At 40.8% G+C, this 19,438-nt stretch overlaps 1 protein-coding gene across 4 annotated transcripts in view; it reads left to right on the forward strand.

Moving 5' to 3' along the window:
- Window positions 1–13,895, forward strand: part of FSTL5 (follistatin like 5) — a 618,951-nt gene extending 605,056 nt beyond the window's left edge. For 2 of the 4 annotated variants that reach the window (XM_080673147.1, XM_080673148.1), the window contains exon 16: window positions 11,360–13,895. In XM_080673147.1, the coding sequence (XP_080529273.1) occupies window positions 11,360–12,062 (703 nt within the window). In that variant the 3' untranslated portion in view covers window positions 12,063–13,895. The remainder of the gene's footprint in view (window positions 1–11,359) is intronic. The other 2 variants (XM_080673149.1, XM_080673150.1) reach the window with 1 other exon arrangement.
- The last annotated feature ends 5,543 nt before the right edge of the window (window positions 13,896–19,438 follow it).

Raw genomic sequence — 19,438 nt, forward strand, 5'->3', positions numbered from 1 at the left:
CATGCTTGCTGTCCCAGAGAGCTGAGTAATATGGCTTCTGGTTGGTTTGGCAATGAGAAGCCTGACTAGGATTTGCATGAAGAAGGAAAATGGGACTAGAGTCTATAAACCCCATCCCCCAACTTGCCTGCTGATTTGTGGAAGACCAGCTGTTTCTTGAGATCAAAGGTCACAGCCCCTCCCAAGAGACACCTCCACCTCCCCACATAACTCTTTCCTCCCAGGGCACAGCAGGGACAACAGCCTTATTATTACTTTCCTCATATTACTGCACTATCCCTCGTGGACAATTCCTGTTCTCTCTAAACAGTCTTTTTATTGCACCCTCCTTGGTTTATTCTAATTGGAATTTGTTTTCTTTCAGGATCTACACTAATATAAACTCTGTCTTCAAGTGAAAGCTTAGCATAACAAAATGTGAATTAGTAGCTGAAACAGGGATGTAGCTATACCCATCACTTCTCTAGTCTTTGAAGGTGTTCTCTAAACATTCTTTAAAAGTCAGGGCATCCAATTACAGGTACCTACTACTTGATTATAATTACCTTAAGAGTAGGGATCATTTATTTCCTCTCCACTTCATTTATAAGGTTTTACAAAGTACACTGAACATAGTAGGTTGTGAATAATTACTGAATTTGGTCCCATAGAATCCAATTCATGCCAAACCTGGTTCCTTATAGAAATTTTTTCTTCACCCATTATTTCTGTTTTCTGTTATACAACGGACACTTTGATAATATTTCTGATCAATTAATAGATTTAAATTTGTTCTTGCCTTTGTTTTACCTTCATTTCCTCTATCCACCTCAGTATTCAATTTTTTTTCCATTCTTCTGCTACATAACCTCTGATTCATTTATTTATCAACTCCTGGATAAAACACTTCCTAATCAGAAAAATGGGTGAGATCAGGGATGCTGACATTTTCAGATTTTTATGAATCTGAAAAGTTAAAAAGAGTAACCAATTTTTTAAAATGGCATCTTAAGGCATAGTTGTCAATCTTTTCCCTAAGCTCTTAAACTCTTTGAAAAGAGATAAAGAACTTTGGTATTTGAAATATGGTTGGTTGTATACAGATGCTCCTCAACTTACAATGGGGTTAAGCCCTGATAAATCCATCAAAAGTTCAAAATGTCATAAGTAAAAAATGCATTTAACACTGCATAGTAGAGTACTGGTTGTTTACCCTCGTAACTGCGCAGCCGATTGGAATCTGCGGTTCACTGTAGCTGCCCAGCACACGAGGAGTATCATGCCACGTATTGCCAGCCCAGAAAAGATCCAAATTCAAGATCAAAGTATGGTTTCTACCAAATGCATGTGGCTTTGTACCATTGTAAAGTGGAAAAAATTACTTGGAACCATTGTCGGTCAGGGTATATGTATATGGTGTGTTCAGAATTCTTCATCTGCTTTTCTGTATGTGCAGTTACTCACTAGAAGGGACAGGCCTTTGGACCCTATATTAATTCTGTAAAGCAATTAGACATTCTGAATGTACTATAATTTAACTATGCCTTCATGCCTCAATTTTCTCTAGAAGGAACAAAGTCCCCACATATCAGAGATAGGATACCAAAATGGGAGAATGTAGGGAATTTAGTGTTCACAAACACATTCTCCTTCTTTTTTATTTTTTCAGAAAAAAAAATAAATCTAAAAATGAAAGTAAGGAAAAAGTGATGTAGCTTAAATCTTTAATATAGAATTTCTATAATATAAAAGTCAGGTAAGAGGGTGTCCTGTGACTCACCATAGCTTTTTTCAACCTATGTTTGAAAACAGAAAACATCCAAGTATTATAATTTCTCAAGCAGATCTAAGCATTAAGACTATTCAGAAACTGTCCTTGCTCTAAGTTTAAATCTTTACTAAATGTGTCAGTTCTGTTTCTCTGGGCTTCTGGGTATGGATGTGACCACTTTTTATGAACAGGTATGTTTTACTGAGCTATTTATGTGAAGTTCAGATAAAACTAAATCCTCTGGTACTTGAGTAGGGACAGCATTCAATCTTACAAGGGTCAGTCCAGGATAATAGAAAACAACTAAGTATAAAGGGATTCATAAACTAGTGAATGATGGCTCATGTCAGATTTATAGTTTGTGTCTATGAAAACTCTGTCAGCTATAACACAGTGGAAGATGCCATTTCAAGAACCCATTGTATGTGTGGGTGTATATAGTAATAATGTGTGTGGGGTGTTATAGTTTTAATTTCTTACCTGATTAGCATTTATCTTCCAATTGGAAAAACAAGATACTTATAATGCAATTAGTAAAACAAGATATTAATAATCATTCCTACTGTTATGTATGAAATACTAACTACTTGACCCTAGATTTGAATATAGATTTTCACAAGTGAAATTTCAATACAATGAATTCCTTAGGTTGTTCATATTATTTTTTCTGGAATTTTATTTCAAAGAATATGGTTTCTACAAGTGAGACATAAGAAATGCTTGGGGAAATGTTTTTTAGATGTAGATTGCAGCAATGTTGTTTTTATAACAGGATAGAGTGTCTGGCTAATCCTATGCTCAAATACACCCAATCTCAACTCACTACTTCCCATTTGCATCCATTGATATATGTGGAAAGACTTGTTTTAAAATCTGGGGAAGTGCAGATGACAGGATTTGAATTAAGAAATAATTTAGGAATGGAGAAGTAGCATATGGCACCTGCCCCAGCTTCTAGTATGGGGATTGGCCCTCAGTGGTTAAATATTAAAAGTCAGTGGTAATGAAAACTCACTGGTAAGAATCTATGGGGTCTCTGGGGGCAGGCAGTATTACATTAAGACTCAGGAGGTAAAATAATTGTTTTTCTGCAAATCTTACAGGGTTCTTTCACTCCAACCTTTGGGGTATCATAAAGGTCATTAATTACAACTATGAGATTCCTTCATCAGCATATCAGGTGATATATTTGAAAGCAGAACAGGAGTGGTACCGTATGGCAGATGCCTAGGGGTGACAGTGACTGGAAAACTGGAGACTCTGTGTGACCAGACCCATCTGGGGACTGTCTAAGTGAGAGTGTTATGGTCAAGACATGAGACCTTGGTTCTTGTCTTCTTGAAGGAAAGATTTCAATCAAAAGACAAAATGTAGAAAAGGAAGCAAGAATTTATTGACCACAGCAAAAATATACTTAGGACAGTGCAATAAGGAAGAGCATAGAATAAGCAACAGGACATGCAGGAGGCAGCTGATCGGTGATTCTCTCTCATTGTTGATGTTTCTATCTCTCTCTCCCTCTCCCTTCCTATCTGAAATCAATAAAAATATATATATTTTTAAAAAGAATAAGCAACAGGAGAGCCTAGGTGGGCTGCTCTGGCTCACTGGGAAGTCAGAAAAAAGGGGCCTCAGGGACAGGTCCAGGGGGTTCGCCTGAACAAGGTGCTACTACTGCTCTTCTGGCTGCAAGTCTCATGAGGTCCTGTAGCAGTTAGGTGACACATGCCTGTAGGAGGAAGGAGCAGGGGAGGGAATTACATGGGTATGCTCCCTGAGGGGAGGGAGAACACACAGGGACCTTACTTTTCAGTAGCTTTAAAGGTTGGGCATTTACTAGTAGGGGAGGTCTTAGGGGCAGATCAATAGAATATTCATCAGCTTTATGCGGATATACCAAAATGAGATTTATTCTCTTAATTTGTCCTTGTGTGTGGCTGGCAAATGGCCCTCAGTTAGATTCCTGTTTTCTATCCCTGGGTAGGAAGATTTAAGCTATGTATCCTCTGGTTGGGGAGGAGAAGTGTAAACCATTTACTCTTACGTGTCCTTGGTTTAGGGAAGATAAGATTTACTAGGTGGCTGCAACCTGCTGTTTAACTATCTGTCTCATTTCCCTGTTCAACTTGTCTTAGATTTTTCCTAGTTCTTACTATTCTATAATACTAACACTGTGGGAGATTTGATGATTGGCTAAGATGTGGACAGGGCACAGATCCTGTTGGCACAAGTGACAGCAAATTTTTAAAATAAGTGAATTCTATTGTCAATGTGACCAATGTTGCATTTAGGAATGGGAAAAGGTAGCCACATTTGAGTAATACTATATGTTTATTTTTAACATTGTAGGAATACTAGCAAAAAAGAAAAATTGGTGAATTTTTTCCTAGCCATGGATTATAATAATAATATGCCCAGCGTTGTAACATAGGGAATATTTTATTTGATTCATAATGGGAAAATGATACTGTTGTGGGCAGTGGGGACAGCACCAGGTGTCTGACTGACCGACTCAGACCAGACCTGAGTTCAGCAACCTCGGTACTAAGTGAATATTTATTTGGAAAATCACCTAGAAGAAGTAATTCATAGAAGAAATGGGCGTAGGAAACAAGTTATAGAGGTAAAGGAAGGACCCTTGAAGCTTAGGAGTGGGGAAGGTAAAGGTGATGTACCTGAGGAAGAGAAAGGCTCAGGCATGCTTCCAGGAGAGGGAGAGTGTGATGGGTCCCCATCCTAAGGGTTTTAAGGGTGGAGATTTCAGGGGAGGTCCCTGGGGAAGATTTTAATAGAATATTTAGCAGCTTTCCAGGTGTGCCCTTTCAGGTTCTAGGTCTCCACTGATTGATTGGTCAGCACCAGGGCAGAGGATCATTATTCAATGCACCTGGTCCTGAGGTCAGCCGAGGGGTCACTTGTCTGATTTTGCTGCTTTTCTGGGCCTGGAGCTGAAATACAACTGAGGCCTCGATGTTATTTCTAGGGAGGAACAGTCAGGGGGGTCTAAACCACATGACCAGAGATATGCTAAGGGAGGAAAGGTCAGCCTAGGGGGTGAGGTGCCACCCCTACAATTATCCCTTGCTAGGGATCTAGGGCTTTTCATGCTGGTGACCTTCAGTATCTGGCCCATCATCCTTGCTCTGCTCATTATGTCTAACTGCTTACCACACTACTACTTAAGGTATAAAGCAGAGACACGTTTTATTTATTGAGGATCTACTCTTTGGCTGATAGTAAACATACACTTACTCTCATCCTAGAAACAAGCTAGTACTGTTATCCTCCTCCTGCTGATGAGAAAATGGAAACTCATGGAAGTCAAGGACATTATGTAAGGTCACATATATTTAAAAAATGCCTGGCCAGAGTGGCTCAGTGGTTGAGCATTGACCTAAGAACCAGGAGGTCACAGTTCCATTCCCAGTCAGGGCACATGCCTGTGTTGGGGGCTGGATCTCCAGTGTGGGGCTTGAGGAGGCAGCCAATCAATGATACTCTCTCATTATCCCTCCCCCTTCCTCTCTCTCTCTCTCTCAAAAAAAAAAATCAATTAAAAACAAACTAAATAAACTGTATCATGAAACTAAATCAACCTAGATCAACCTAGACTGAAAGCCCCTTACTTCATCAAAAACAAGTTCTCTGTGTATGAATCATTTCAGGTTCTCACCTCAAAGCATGAAAAGAGTAATTAAATTTGAGCCTTTTTATAAACTTTACTAGTGGCCCGGTGCATAAAATTCATGCACGGAGGGGGGGGGTGCTTCCCTCAGCCCAGCCTGTACCCTCTCCAATAGGGGGCCCTTTGGGGGATGTCCGACTCACAATCTGGGACCGCTGGCTCCTAACTGCTCACCTGCCTGCCTGCCTGCCTGATTGCCCCTAACCCCTCTGCCTGCCTGCCTGATTGCCCCTAACCTCTCTGCCTGCCTGATCTCCCCTAATTGCCTCAGTCTGCCTGCCTGATCACCCTCAACTTCCCTCCCCTGCTGGCCTGATCTCGCCCCCAATTGCCCTCCCCTGCAGGCCTGGTTACCCCCAACTGCTCTCCCCTGCTGGCCTGATCACCCCCAACTGCCTCCCCTGTTGGGCTGATCTTGCCCCCAACTGCCCTTCCCTGCCAGCCTGATCTTGCCCCCAACTGCCCTCCTCTGCTGGCCAATTTGGTTCTGATTGGTTGGTTTCTATGTCAGTCAGCGTCAAAAGTTCCACTTCCTAGGCAGCCATTGGCTCCTCACAGTTGACCCAGATTTGGTTCTGATTGGTCAGTTTCTGTGCCAGTCAGCATCTCTGGGCCAATCAATGGGGCCTGATCAGAAAGGCGGGGCTGATCAGCAGCTCAGGTGGAGGCCTGGAGAGAAATGGAGGCCTGGCTGCTAGCCTGGCCTGGAGAGAAAGAAAGAGGCAAGTGCTGATCAACAGCTGCCACAGAGGCTACAGATCAGACCCTGCTTCTCTCTTCAGGCCTCTCTCTGGGCCTGATTTGCAGCCCCCTCAGCAGTCAGTGCTGGGTCACTGTACCTGCAGCCACAGCAGTCAGTGCTGAGTCACCAGGGCAACCCAGTGCTGACCGTAGGACTGACTTCTGGTTGGTCAAGCTTCTGGTCTTGATGGACCCAGGGTTTTTATATATTATGATAATAAACTATTTTTGTTGTAGGCAGTGGGAGTGACACTAGGTGTCTGACTGGTGGGTAGGATCAGACCAAACCTGGGTTCAACAACCTTGGCACTTGGGTTCTGGCTAGGAAAGAATTCAGATCTAAGACCCAAACTGAAAGAGAACATTTATTTGGTAAATAAATTCAGGGTAGAAGTAGTAATTTCTAGAAGAAATGGGCTTAGGAAACAAGTTATAGAGGTAAAGGAGGACCCTTAGAGCTTGGGAGTAAGGAAGCATGCCTGGGGCAGGGAGGTGGAGGGGTCAGGGAAAAACACAGTCATGCCTCCTGGAGTGAGAGCCACTGGATCTTCAATCCTAAGAGTTTTAAGGGTGGAGACTTTAGGGGTGGTCCCAGGGGAAGATCTTAATAGATTATTCAGCAGCTTTCCTCATGTGTCGTTTCAGGGTTGTGGTCTCCAATGATTGATTGGTCAACCCCCGGACAGGGGATCATTATTTATTGCAGCTGGTTCTTACTTCAGCCATGGCTGGTTTTGTTGCTTATCTGGGCCTGGAGCTTAAATACAACTGAAGCCTCAATGTTATCTTTAGGGAGGTAAGGTCAGGGGGTCCAAACCAAATGAGCAGTGATACTTAGGGGAGGAAAGGTCACCATGAGGCAAGGTCTCACCCTACAACTGATTGGCCCTTGCTAAGTACCTCGGGTTTTCCACACTGAAGACCTTCTGTACCTGGCTCATCATCCTTGCTCTGCTTATATCTGTCTAATTGCCTACAACATTTTTTCTACTAAGCATTCAGAAAAAGAAATAATTTGAGAAAAAAATGCTATCACCCTGCTTACCAAATCTAGCAACAAATCCAAACAATGCCACCTGAATGACAGTCACACTTTATTATTTGAGTTTTTTTCCTAGTAAAATAAGTGATTTCAAGAATAACTTTTCACTCACATCTCTTAATCTGCAACTTCTTATACACATTCTGATAAATATTAGACAAACTATGTTAAACTTTGTACTATGCAGAATTTTATTATACTAAGCAGGCATGAAAGTTGAGAGCCCTGTAAATATTAATCACAGACTAATGAACAGTGGGAGATTTCTGAATATCAATCTGTACTAGAGGGAAATTTTGAATTAGAGACACTACTTCCTACCCAATAAATCAGTAGTGAAAAATGGAAGGCATTCTCATGCATCAGCTTATTAGCTAGATCTCCAGTCCTAAAGTAGCATGCAGTGCATGTACCAAAGTAGACATAATTTTATCACCCCACGTGGAGCTTTTGCATTTTTAACGGGACCATTTTTAAAATTTTAATTACCTCCAAAAGAAGCTGGATTGTATCACCACTTGACTGCATTCTTTAGTATCAGAGTTAAAATAGTTCAATAGTAGTTAGAGCTTGTCTCCTTCATTCTTTCTCATTAGCATTCAAAAACCATTGCCCAAAGGGACTAGAAAACTCAAGGTTAAGAGGAGAATTGAAATGCCAAAACTTGATTGTCTTATTGCTTTTATTAAATGTGCATATTACTGCTTGTGCCTCTGAGCACATTTACCATGTATAACAGAAAAAAAGACAATATCTTTGATCATAATTTATAATTTCATAAATGATAGACACATTCATATATCTACACACTTACATATCCGTAATGCCTGTCCATCGATGGAATAGCATTCATTTTCCATAGTCAGAGTTAATTATTTATTAATACAAGTATGAGAGTGGATAATGGTATTTAGGATTTTATATTTTTGATGCTGACAAAAAGAATGGGATTCAGTTTTCAGTTTGAATTTTTTCTTAAATTCTTTAATATTTAGGTAGCATTTATAACCTTCAGTGTGCATTAATACTTTAATGTGAACATTCAGAAGTGATTGTTAATATGTGTCTTTATTCCATTGTCATTAGGACAAAATTTTATTTTCAATACTTATGGTATGAACTATGCTTACTGAAAAGACACACACAGTTATTAAGGACACAGGAAAAGAGTAAGTTCCAGATATACACCAGAAATAGTAAATGGCATTTTAAAATACTGCAAGTATATATGGAAAATGTAATAGTTACTTAATTAAGTAATAGTATAGCATAATGCTATAATTAAGCATTAGTCACTAACAGTTTTTAAATTTTTATCACTCAAAATTTCTACTCTTTGTAATCAGGGGAGTTGTGTTGTTGTCCGATATATTCCTAGTGCTTTGTGTTGAGCAGTTGCTCAGTACATATATGACATCTTAAGAAAGGATCGTTATTTTTTAAAAAATCTAAATATATTTTTATTGATTTCAGAAAGGAAGGGAGAAGGAGTGAGAGATAGAAACATCAATGATGAGAGAGAATCATTGATTGGCTGCCTCCTGCATGGGGATTGAGCCTGCAACCCAAGCATGTGCCCTGACCAGGAATCAAACCACAACCTCTTGGTTTATAGGTTGATGCTCAACCACTGAGCAATGCCAGCCTGGCTAAAGGATCATTTTTTAGAACATTTTAAAAATGTATCTATTGATTTCAGAGAAAGAAAGGAAGAGGGAGAGAGATAGAAATATCAATAAGGAGAGAGAATCATTGTTAGGCTGCTTCCTGCATGCTCCTTATTGGGAATCGAGCCAAAACCCAGCCTTGTTCCCTGACCAGGAATAATGGAACCATGACCTCCTGGTTCATGGGATGACACTCAACCAAATGAGCTACACCAGTCAGGCTGTAATTTTTATTTTTTTATAGAAGAATTTGTATTCTCCAATGACATCAAATAGTGTCTTCATTATGTTCACATAGCTAAAATTATAATATGGTTTCCCAACTAAATGCAATGTAATAACATAGAAACAGTTATAATTTTGTTTATTTTCGTAAAATATTTGTGCTTATGCATTCCTGGTTATGTTATTATAAGACTGATATTTGAGAAAATGTATCTTATTTTTCTATGTTATTAAAGATATACATTTATTTATATTTTGGGCTTGACATGTGCTTATATTTAAATTTTTAGAAGCTATTTCTCTGAATGCACCATATTTCTATATTATATATGGAAATGCTAATTTTTTTTGGAAATGCTAATTTTTTACATAAATAAAACTTTGTGTAAGAATCCTACCTATTAAAAGAGTAATATGCAAATTTACTGTCACTTCAAGACACAAGATGGCTGCCCCCATGTGGTCAAAGATGGCTGCCCCCATGTGGACACAAGATGGCCGCCACAAGATGGCCAGCAGGGGAGGGCAGTTGTGGGCAGTCAGGTTGACCAGGCCGGCAGAGGAGGGCAGTTGGGGGAGACCAGGCCAACAAGGGAGGGCAGTTGGGGGGGACCCAGGCCTCCAGGGGAGGTCAGTTGTGGGTGATCAGGCCAGCAGGGAGGGCAGTTAGGGGTGACTGGGCCAGCAGAGGAGGGCAGTTGGGAGAGACCAGGCCAGGAGGGGAGGGTAGTTGGGGGGGGGACCAGGCCTGCAAGGGAGGGCAGTTGGGGGGGCCAGGCCTGCAGGGAAGGGCAGTTAGGGGCAATTGGGCCAGCTGGGGAGCAGTTAGGCGTCAATCAGGTTGGCAGTGGAGTGGTTAGGGGTCATCAGGCTGGCAGGCAGAAGTGGTTAGGGGCAATCAGGCAGAGGCAGGTGAGCAGTTTGGAGCCAGTAGTCCTGGATTGTGAGAGGGATATCCCAGACTGGAGAGGATGCAGACTGGACTGAGGGATATCCTCCCCCCCGCCCCAGTTCACAAATTTCATGCACCAGGCCTTTAGTTATCATACTAAAAATGAATTGCACAGATGACAAAATAATGGGCTATTTGTGGAGGTTTTGTTTGTTTTATTTTGCTTTGTCTTAACACAATGCCATCATTTTTTCATTTATAAAAAATATGTAGCAATATTTTTCTGATCTTTATTTTTAGGGATACTTTAAATATGATTAAAAAGTGCTGTAATCAATATTAATAATAAAAATAAAAGCCCTTCACATTTCTATTGGCCAATATGTAATTTATATATAATGTTGCGTAGTAGTCTCTATCTTATTTTATTTAACTTACTTATTTTTGGTAGGAAGCCATCAATGGTATAGGTAAGGTTTTCAAAATATGTTTACCCTTGCCACAGGGATTTTGATCATTTTCAGCCAGCATTCAGAAGAAACACTTGTAAACGCATTAATGTAATTAAAGGTGTCCTCAAAAACATTTTTAATTATTTCTTTTTTAATTGAATTTAATAGAAAAATGTCCTAAATCTACAAAGTTCATCATTGTTCAATATAAGACAACCAATACAATGCAGGTATATCATTAAAAACAATAACAATATAAGCATGGCAAGGGTGAAAAAAGTAACTAGTCTTTAAAATGTATAATAAAACAAGTGTTAAGATCATAGAGGTAATCAAGGTGATTCTAAAATGCAATATACAGAAGTCTAATAGTTCTGTATCAAAAAATAATAAATCCACATCTATTAACATGGTCCTTTGAGGCTGATTAAAATGCAAAAGATACGGATAATTATTTAAATAGTTATTGGTCAGAGTTATTAGGAGATCATAAGACAATATAAGACGTAAATGAAATGAGTGAAATAGATGTATAGTCAAGCCTTTTATTGTTGTGGCTTTTATAGCAGTTAACCAAGCTTGTTCAATATCAAAGGTCTAGACCAGAGACATACAAAATAACGTTTACTTTTTTAGCCTCTTTTGTTGCAATTAACCAGATATACTATTTTAATTATTTTGTTTTCTACAGCATGAATTATAATTGTTTGGCTGTAATGGCCTAAAGTAAGGAGGATGGAAGCACAATTTAAAGGTGAACTCAGAGACAATTAAGAAACAAATTGCTGCACAGCCTGGCAGTGAACAACCGGGACTTGCGATGGCCCTTCCCACTGTCCACGGTGCTTCTTTTTATGGCAGCCACTCTTCATTTTCCTGACTAACTTCAGTTTTTCTTTTTTCAGGTTTGGATTTATTCTTCATAAAGATGAAGCTGCGCTACAAAAAATTGACCTTGAGACCATGTCATACATCAAGACAATTAACTTGAAGATTTATAAGTGTGTTCCTCAATCACTGGCCTATACACACCTGGGAGGATACTACTTCGTTGGCTGCAAGCCAGACAGCACTGGAGCAATGCCCCCACAGCTCATGGTGGACAGTGTAACCGACTCAGTCATTGGATTCAATAGTGATGTGACGGGCACTCCATATGTGTCTCCAGATGGGCACTATCTTGTCAGCATTAATGACGTGAAAGGTCTGGTGAGGGTCCAGTACATTACCATCAGAGGAGAAATCCAGGAGGCTTTTGATATTCACACGAATCTGCACATATCTGACCTGGCATTTCAGCCGTCCTTTACTGAAGCCCATCAGTACAACATCTATGGGAGCTCCGGCACACAGACTGACGTACTCTTTGTGGAGCTCTCCTCGGGAAAGGTCAAGATGATAAAGAGCCTGAAGGAGCCACTCAAGGCAGAAGAATGGCCTTGGAACCGGAAGAACAGGCAAATCCAGGACAGTGGCTTGTTTGGGCAATACCTGATGACACCTTCCAAGGACTCTCTCTTTATACTAGATGGACGGCTCAATAAGCTAAACTGTGAGATCACTGAAGTTGGAAAAGGAAATACAGTTATTTGGGTTGGAGATGCCTAGGAGCCCTATTAGATAATTATTGAATGAAGAGTTTTCCAGTACATTGCACTTAATTCATTGTTTAAATTTAGTTTAATTTTTTCAAGTTTATATCCTACTCGTACTCAAGTTAACTCGATTGGCCCAAATAAAATGGATTTTTTTGGGGGGGAAATACACAATTATTCATATCAGTTGATTAGAAATGTTTAACACATTATTTAGTAAGAAAATATATTAATCATAAGACTCAAATCTATAATTATGTTTTAAGCCAACAAAATAGGAATTTAAATACTTAAAAAAGAACTCAACTGCAGGGAATTTCAGATGACTTTCAGCCCCGTTTTATTTTAAGGGTGGTTTATCTATTTTTCTTCTGTCCTTTTCTGGTATGCTTATACCAGAAATAAAAGGTATTGTGGAAATTTAAAATTTTTAATTCAAAATATTCTGTCCCATTCACTGTTTAAAATCTTTTGTGCCTTGAGGGAATGTCACAAGAGGAAAAGGAAGGGTAAAAGCTGCATACTGAACACTCATAACTATAAATCTCTTGTCATTAAAAGAGAAATATTTAACATCTCTTGCACGAAATCCTGCCTTCAGTTATTTGTTTAATGGAATAACATTTGAAGGCAAAAGTCAGCCTTAGGTTCTACACAGGTGACAAAACTCTGTTTGACACTTACTGAATAATCTGCAGCTTGCTATGGAAAATGGGGAAGAAAGGAGGAAAAAAAATAATTATGGTAAAATGTTTGCAATGTATTCTCTACTCATCTTGCTTTCAATCACTAGAGCGCATTATGTTCATAATGCAAGTTTGTCTGGGATGTCAACTGCTTACAAACATTTATTAATAGCGAAATAGGTATTTTTTTTTCATGTAGTCCAGTGTCGCATCAGCAGGAACTCTCACTTCTTAAAGAAGAAGGATTATTTTCGTCTGCTTAGAGTAAAACATGTTTAGGGAAATTAACACCAGAGAGTAAAAAGCTGGCTAGAGAACTGATGAATAATAGTGTTTTAGGAGAATTAGTTTAAAAATTGGGAATTAAGGGATAGCTTCACAGTGGTGAGTGAAAATGTATGTCATCATTGCCTTTACTATTTACATATAACCCATCAAAAACTTCAACCTTTAATAACTTTCCTAAGTGACTTCTGTTAAACTCCTACATCACTCTTAAATGACCCACTCACTAATTCTGTGCTGTAGTTCAGAACCCAACTAATCTTATTTGAGACACTGCATAGAAGTGTAAAAAAAATAAAAATGCATTTTTAAAGGTAAAAATAAGGCCAGTAGAAGTGGATTAAAACTAGAGAGTTGGTTTATTGAAATAAGCAGATCATTATCTAGGCTTAAAGTAATAGCTTACATGTTTTGAGAACCTTTTACTTACTTTTGCTTTGTTGCTGCTAAAAATGCTAATGGGCTGTTGAAATGACCTCCATATACTGAAGGTAATCCAATAAGGTCTTTTTTAAATACAAATTTTACTCAAATTTAAATTGTGTAAAACTGCTTAGAAACCTGAAATTTTATAGTGTGTAATATCTTATGTGTATATAGCATCCGGAACTGTGTGATCCAGTAGATTTGTTCTTAGCTTAAGGAAACATTATGGGAGGTAGATTTAATAAACAACAAAATCAGCTTATGTTTCTACTTATCTGCTTTCCTTTCTAGCAATTTCCTCCCTTGTGAACCTGAACCATAGTAAGTGTCCATTCCTAATGATTTCATGTAAGTCTGTCTCACACATCCTTCTTTAGTAGCTTACACCATGTGGATGCTCCATCTATAAACATTGCTTGATAAAAGGAGAATAAACTTCTTACCTTTTAAACTTTGAGAGTTCAGTCAATGCTTTCATGTGCATACCAATGTTTTGTGTGTTCTCCCATTGCTTCAAACACATGCTGGTGCTCCCCATTATTTTGAAAGTGGTGGGATGGAGTAGAAGGCATGTGAAGTGAGATCAAGTAAGAAAATACAATTTAGTTTGCCTTCTTATAAACAATTCTAAGTTGCAATCTCTCTCCGTATTCAATGTTTAAAGCAAGAAATTTTTCATTTTTCAAGTCTCTATTTCTTTAGAATCCCTTCTGTGTATTAAAGTAATGAGTATCAGAATGGAATATCAAAAGGAAACTCGAAGGAAAATCCTTTCCTTTCCATATGCTTATACCATTAACCAAACAAATATTGAGTCACTTTTTAAAAACATTGTAATGAAACACTGGCATTTGTGATTCTTTGAAAAAAGCAGATGCAATGTTACATTTCCTGAGGTAGACATTTATTTTTTTGAGGATGGGGGAAAGAGAGTAAAAGTTACCATGCAGGGCAACAGCACTATTTTATGCACATCCTGGTAAACATGTATTGCAAATAATGCTATCAGCAGTAATGTGTAAAAGCTTAGAAAAACTATAATAAAATAATGACGTTACTTCTCTATAAAGAAGGTCTAACATCAAAGAGTACATTTTTAATGGGCACTCTTTTTAAAAGAGTAAAGTGATAGCAAAAATAAGTGATTTTTTTTCTATAAAATTATCTGGTGATAATTTTGTGATAGAAATTAAGTTAATTAAATGAGGAAAAAAAAGTGTGAAACCAAGAATGGGAATAAGATGTGGTATAGTCCTTGAACAAAAGTGACAGGAGGAAGTAATTATTTATATAAAGAAGACAATATAGATAAAGCAAGAAAAGTAGGTTCTGATCAACTTTTGGAGGAAGGGAGGGAGGTGAAGAGTGAAATCAATTTAAACAGTTTGGACATAATCCAGACAATAGGGACTCAACAATAACTTTATAAAAGGGAAATGACAATGAAAACACTTTTAAAATTTATTATCTTAAAATATTTTTTTATTGATTTTTTTTAAGAGAGAGAGGAAGAGAGAGGGATAGAGAGATGGAAACATTGATGAGAGTGGAACATCATGGATCAGCTGGCTCTTGCACACCCCCTACTGGGGAATGAGCCAGCAACCTAAGCATGAGCCCCTACCAGGAAATGAACCAACAACCTCTTGGTTCCTGGGTCTACAGCGCTAAGCCACACAGTCTGACCAAGTTTATTATCTTTTAATGGAATGAAAACTTGACAAGAGAAACGGGGGATTAGAGGATAAGGTATCAGTTAAGAAGCTATTGCAGCAATGTAATTGATGGTCTTTAAGGCAATTACATTGAAAGTATATATTATAAAATGGGGCATGTTAAAGAATCATACTTGAAATGAAAAATAAGCATGGATCATAAAAAAAGACAGACAGGAAAGATCTCAAACATAACATTATTAGTAGAAATAAGAAACCCAGAAAGGAGAAACAGATTTAGGTGAGAGAAAGATTTAAGTAGCCCTGGCCTGTGTGGCTCAGTCGGTTGAGCATAGTTCCATGCACCCATACTGGTTGAGTTTCCAAGGAGGGGGGAGCTGTGTGCAGGAAGCAGCCAAGCAATGTTTCTCTCTCTCTTGCTCTCTCTCTCTAAAAATCAATAAAAAAACATTTTAAAAAAGGATTTATGTAAAAGACAAATTAAATGAAAATATTGGACAATGGACTATATTTCCAGAGAAGTGTCATTATGAATAGCAAACCAACATAATTTTCATCTTGTGTTTAATTATATCCATGTAAAGTTGAAGCACTTTTTAAAAAATGCAATTTAGAATCTTATCACCTTTCAGATCCCACTGGAAAGTTCTTCACAACTGCTTGCCTGGTAGCCATGGTTCAGTGATTGAGCATAGACCTATGAACCAGGAGGTCATGGTTCAGGAGGTCATGGTTCTATTCCAGGTCGGGGCACATGCTCAGGTTGTGGGCTGGATCCCCATTGGGGTACATGCAGGAGGCAGCCAACCAATGATTCTCTCTCATCATTGATGTTTCTATCACTCCCTCCCCCTTCCTCTCTGAACTCAATAAAAATATATATTTTTTAAAAAGTTCTTCACAGGGTTTCAGTTGGAGCGTCACCCCATAAACCAAAAGGTTGTGGCTTTGATTCCCTGTCTGGGCACATTCCTAAATTGAAGGTTCAATCCTAGTCCAGCACATGTGGAAGGCAACCAATCCAAGTTTCTCTCCTCACACTGATGTTTCTCTTATTCTCTTTCACCCTTTCTCTAAAACCAATAAAAAAATATTCACAGGTGAGTATTAAAAAAAAGATTTTATAAATGAAACCGTACATTCAATCATATCTGACAACATAGATATAAATTTTTAATGTGAGAAAAATATTAAGAACAATAATGTCATCACAGAAATCAATACAACTCTAATGTAAGATGACAATGTACAATCCAACATTATAACATTAAGAACTCAAAAAGGGCTGCTTATAATTTCCCTTGTCATACATATATTTACCATTTACTGTTTTTATATGAATGGGTAATGGGAACAAAAACAGCACCTATTGAAAGTCTACTTTCACATTTCCTCCAAACATTTACCTCTCTGGGAACTTCATAGACAGAAACATGTTCTGAAAGTCATGCTAGAGAAATCCTTGTGTGCAGTCTTAAAGCATCATAACTTTTCTCATCTTCCTAGAAGACTAAATCTTAATATGATCATGTTCAAGCATATTTTTGTTTGTTTGCAATTAATACAACACATAATCCTGTTAGTAAATGGAGAAGTGCTTTGCTTTCCAGTGATAGTCATCAGAAAATGTACCTCTCTCTGTGATACTGAGTGGGCACCACACAGCTATTTTACAGTAATTTACAGCTACAGTTAGTGAATTAGAAAAAATTTAACCTTTGTTCCTTTGTTATTTTATACTAGAGGACCTGTGCCCAAAAATTTGTGCACAGGTAGGGTCCAGGCAGCCTCCCCCTATGGGGGGGGGGGCGATTGGGGGTGAGGCCAACAAGGGGGAGGGGCCCTAGGTGGTTGGTGGGCTGGCCCTGCCACCTGATCAAACTCCGGTCACACTCCTGGTCAAGGGGACAATTTGCATATTACTTTTTTATTATATAGGACTAGTGGCCCGGTGCACAAAATTTATGCATGGGTTGGGGGGTTGTCCCTCAGCCCGACCTGCACCCTCTCCAATCTGGGACCCCTGGGGGGATATCTGACTGCCAGTATAGGCCCGATCCCTCTCACAGTCCGGTACTGCTGACTCCCAACCACTCACCTGCCACTCCCTGATTGCCCCTAACTGCTTCTGCCTGCCAGCCTGATCACCCCCTAACCACTCCACTGCCAGTCTGATCGACGTCTAACTGATCCCTGGCTGGCCTGATTGCCCCTAACTGCCCTCCCCTGCCGGCCTGGTCACTCCTAACCACCCTACCCTGCCAGTCTGGTCACCCCTAACTGTCCTCCCCTGGAGGTCTGGTCCCTCCCAACTGCCCTCCCCTGCAGGCCTCGTCCCACTCAACTGCCCGCCCCTGCTGTCCTGGTCTCCCCCAACTGTCCTCCCCTGCTGTCCTGGGTCCCCACCAACTGTCCTCCCCTGGAGGCCTGTTCCTCCCAAACTGCCCTCCCCTGAAGGCCTGGTCCCCCTCAACTGTCCTCCCCTGCAGTCCTGGTCCCCCCAACTGCCCTCCTCTGCTGGCCTGGTCACCCCTAACTGCCCTCCTCTGCTGGCCTGGTCACCCCTAACTGTCCTCCCTGCTGTCCTGGTCCCCTCCAACTGCCCTCCCCTGCAGGCCTGATCTCTCCCAACTGACCTCCTCTGCTGGCCCGGACACCCCTAACTGCCCTCCCTGCTGGCCTGATCGTCCACAACTGCCATCCCCTGCAGACCTGATCTCCCCCAAATGCCTTCCTCTGCTGGCCGGGTCAGCCTTAACTGTCCTCCATGCTGGCCTGATCACCCACAACTGCCCTCCACTGCAGGCCATGTCCCCCCAACTGCCCTCCCCTGCTGGCCTGATCTCCCCCAACAGCCCTGCCCTGCTGGCCTGGTCACCCTTAACTGCCCTCCCCTGCAGGCCAGGTCCCCCCCAACTGCCCTCCCCTGCTGGCCTGGTCTCCCCCAACTGCCCTCCTCTGCTGGCCCGGTCACCCCTAACTGCTCTCCCTGCTGGCCTGATCGCCCACAACTGCCCTCCCATGCAGACCTGGTTTCCCCTAAATGCCCTCTTCTGCCAGCCCGGTCACCCCTAACTGCCCTCCGTGCTGGCCTTATCACCCACAACTGCCCTCCCCTGCAGGCCTGGTTCCCCCAACTGCCCACCCCTGGAGGCCTGGTCCTCCCAAACTGCCCTCCCCTGAAGGCCTGGTCCCTCCCAACTGCCCTCCCCTGCAGGCCTTGTCCCGCTCAACTGCCCTCCCCTGCTGTCCTGGTCTCCCCCAACTGTCCTCCCCTGCTGGCCTGGGTCCCCACCAACTGTCCTCCCCTAGAGGCCTGTTCCTCCCAAAAGCCCTCCCCTGAAGGCCTGGTCCCCCTCAACTGCCCTCCCCTGCTGTCCTGGTCCCCCTCAACTGCCCGCCCCTGCAGTCCTGGTCCCCCCAACTGCCCTCCTCTGCTGGCCTGGTCACCCCTAACTGCCCTGCTCTGCTGGCCTGGTCACCCCTAACTGTCCTCCCTGCTGGACTGATCACCCACAACTGCACTCCCCTGCAGGTCTGGACCCCCCACTGCCCTCCCCTGCAGGCCTGGGTCCCCCCCAATTGTCCTCCCCTGCAGGCCTGGGTCCCCACAAACTGCCCTCCCTTGCTGGCCTGGTCTCCCCCAATTGCCCGCCTCTACCGACCTGATCATCTCCAACTGCCCACAACTGCCCTCTCCTGCCAGCCATCTTATGGCGGTCATCTTGTGTCCACATGGGGGCAGCATCTTTGACCACAAGGGGGCGGCCATCTTGTGTCTTGGAGTGATGGTCAATTTGCATATTAGTCTTTTATTAGATAGAATTAGAGTTCAGGAATGGTAAAATGTCAATACATTTATCTACTTTTATTAATATTGATTTTCACAATTTTATTGCTATCTAATATGCTATGTAATTTATTGTATATTTGTTTATTATCTGCATAACCCCATCTAACACATGAACATTATGAAGCCCAATGAGAACAGGGGTTTTTCTGTTTTGTTTCTATATCTAGAAAGGGCTTGGTATGTAGTAGGCACATACTAAGCAGTCAGTAAATGTGTGAGATGATTGAAATGCTATTTTAATTGAACTCACACTATTATTTAGTCTCTACAGAATATATGTTTAACTTTTTCAGAATATCAAATAATTGGTAAAAATGTGTGCTTTGAATGTTATTAAACTGTGATAATTAAATGTAGCATCATTCGGGCAGGTGTTTTATATTTAATATTCTCCAATTCTCTAAGGTATTAAAGCTAATAGACATATAATGAACAGTTGGGTAGATGATGTCTTTTTAAACAT

Source organism: Plecotus auritus (genome assembly GCF_963455305.1).
Source record: "Plecotus auritus genome assembly, chromosome: 6".
In the NCBI taxonomy this organism is placed as follows: domain Eukaryota; kingdom Metazoa; phylum Chordata; class Mammalia; order Chiroptera; family Vespertilionidae; genus Plecotus; species Plecotus auritus.